The sequence below is a fragment of the Octodon degus genome, unplaced genomic scaffold (assembly GCF_000260255.1).
Source record: "Octodon degus isolate 3935 unplaced genomic scaffold, OctDeg1.0 scaffold00015, whole genome shotgun sequence".
Taxonomy (NCBI): domain Eukaryota; kingdom Metazoa; phylum Chordata; class Mammalia; order Rodentia; family Octodontidae; genus Octodon; species Octodon degus.
This window is the reverse complement of record NW_004524591.1, coordinates 13,412,914-13,414,040: the sequence shown is the minus strand read 5'-3', so window position 1 is coordinate 13,414,040 and position 1,127 is coordinate 13,412,914. Positions and strand designations below refer to the sequence as shown.

The 1,127-nt window shown below is 44.0% G+C and overlaps 1 protein-coding gene across 1 annotated transcript in view; it reads left to right on the top strand.

The window, feature by feature from the left end:
- The window catches only part of Tra2a (transformer 2 alpha homolog), a 31,514-nt gene that overhangs the window by 28,748 nt on the left and 1,639 nt on the right, over positions 1-1,127 (top strand). The window contains exon 6 of the mRNA XM_023709937.1: positions 812-940. Within this exon, the coding sequence (XP_023565705.1) occupies positions 812-940 (129 nt within the window). The remainder of the gene's footprint in view (positions 1-811; positions 941-1,127) is intronic.

Genomic DNA, 1,127 nt, shown 5'->3' with positions numbered 1-1,127 from the left:
TGGCCAGCTCAGCCCACCAGGGGGCGGGGCTGGCTGGCATGTGGTGCTGGGGGATTGAACTGTGGTCCCTGTGCTTTGCTAAGCCTGTTCCAAGTAGGTGCTTTAGACCACTGAGCCATCTCACCAGCCCCAAAACTTCCAGTGTTTGTTTGTTTTTTTTTTTTTTTTGGCAGAACCAGGAATTGAACTCAGGCCCTTGCGCTTGCCAGGGAAGTGCTTATTCTACTGAGCCATCTCCCCAGCCCCACAATGTGTTTTTATAATTTTTGAATATACAATGGAAAACTATTCATGAAGGTTTTTGTTGAGAATAAAGGAATACAGACTCATTTAATTTGATACTTTACAACAAAAGTCTATAGAAAACTAAAGTGTTGCGGGCTGGAGACATAGTTCAGTGGAATAAGTGCTTGCCTGACAAGCTTAAGGTCCTGAATTCAATCCCTGATACCACCAAAAAGAAAAGGAAAACTAAAGTGTGACTAATATTCCTTGGGTTTTTTTGTTTGTGTTTTTTTGGCAGAACTGGGGATTGAACTCAGGCCCTTGCGCTTGCCAGGCAAGCACTTATTCTACTGAGCTATCTCCCTAGCCTAATATTCCTTTTAGGAAGTATGGAGCACAGCAGGCAAGAGGGTTTTACAGTTCAGGTTCACTGCTATAGGTTTAATCAGACCTTACAATTGAGTGCTAACCCTCAATGTAAGAAAGTCAGCAAAGTGAGATACCTGGCATAAAAAGCATGTTGTATTAAATGTCCCTAGAAGACAATCATTTGCATTGATAAATAATCTTTTATACTTTTTCGTAGTAGTGGTGGCGGCGGCGGTGGAGGTGGCGGAGGTGGCGGTGGTGGTGGTGGCAGACGCCGAGATTCTTACTATGATAGAGGATATGATCGTGGGTATGACAGATATGAAGACTATGATTACCGGTACAGGTAATATTATAACTGTATGGTTTTTATTGGATAATAGCGGTGTTTTGGGGGAGGAGGGCTGACAGGTTAGCTCAGTTGTCTAAAGTGCCTTCTTTTGGGGTGGGGAGTGGTACTGAGGATTGAACTCAGGACCTTGCGCTTGACAGGCACTTATTCCACTGAACTATCTCCCCAGTCCTAAAGTGCC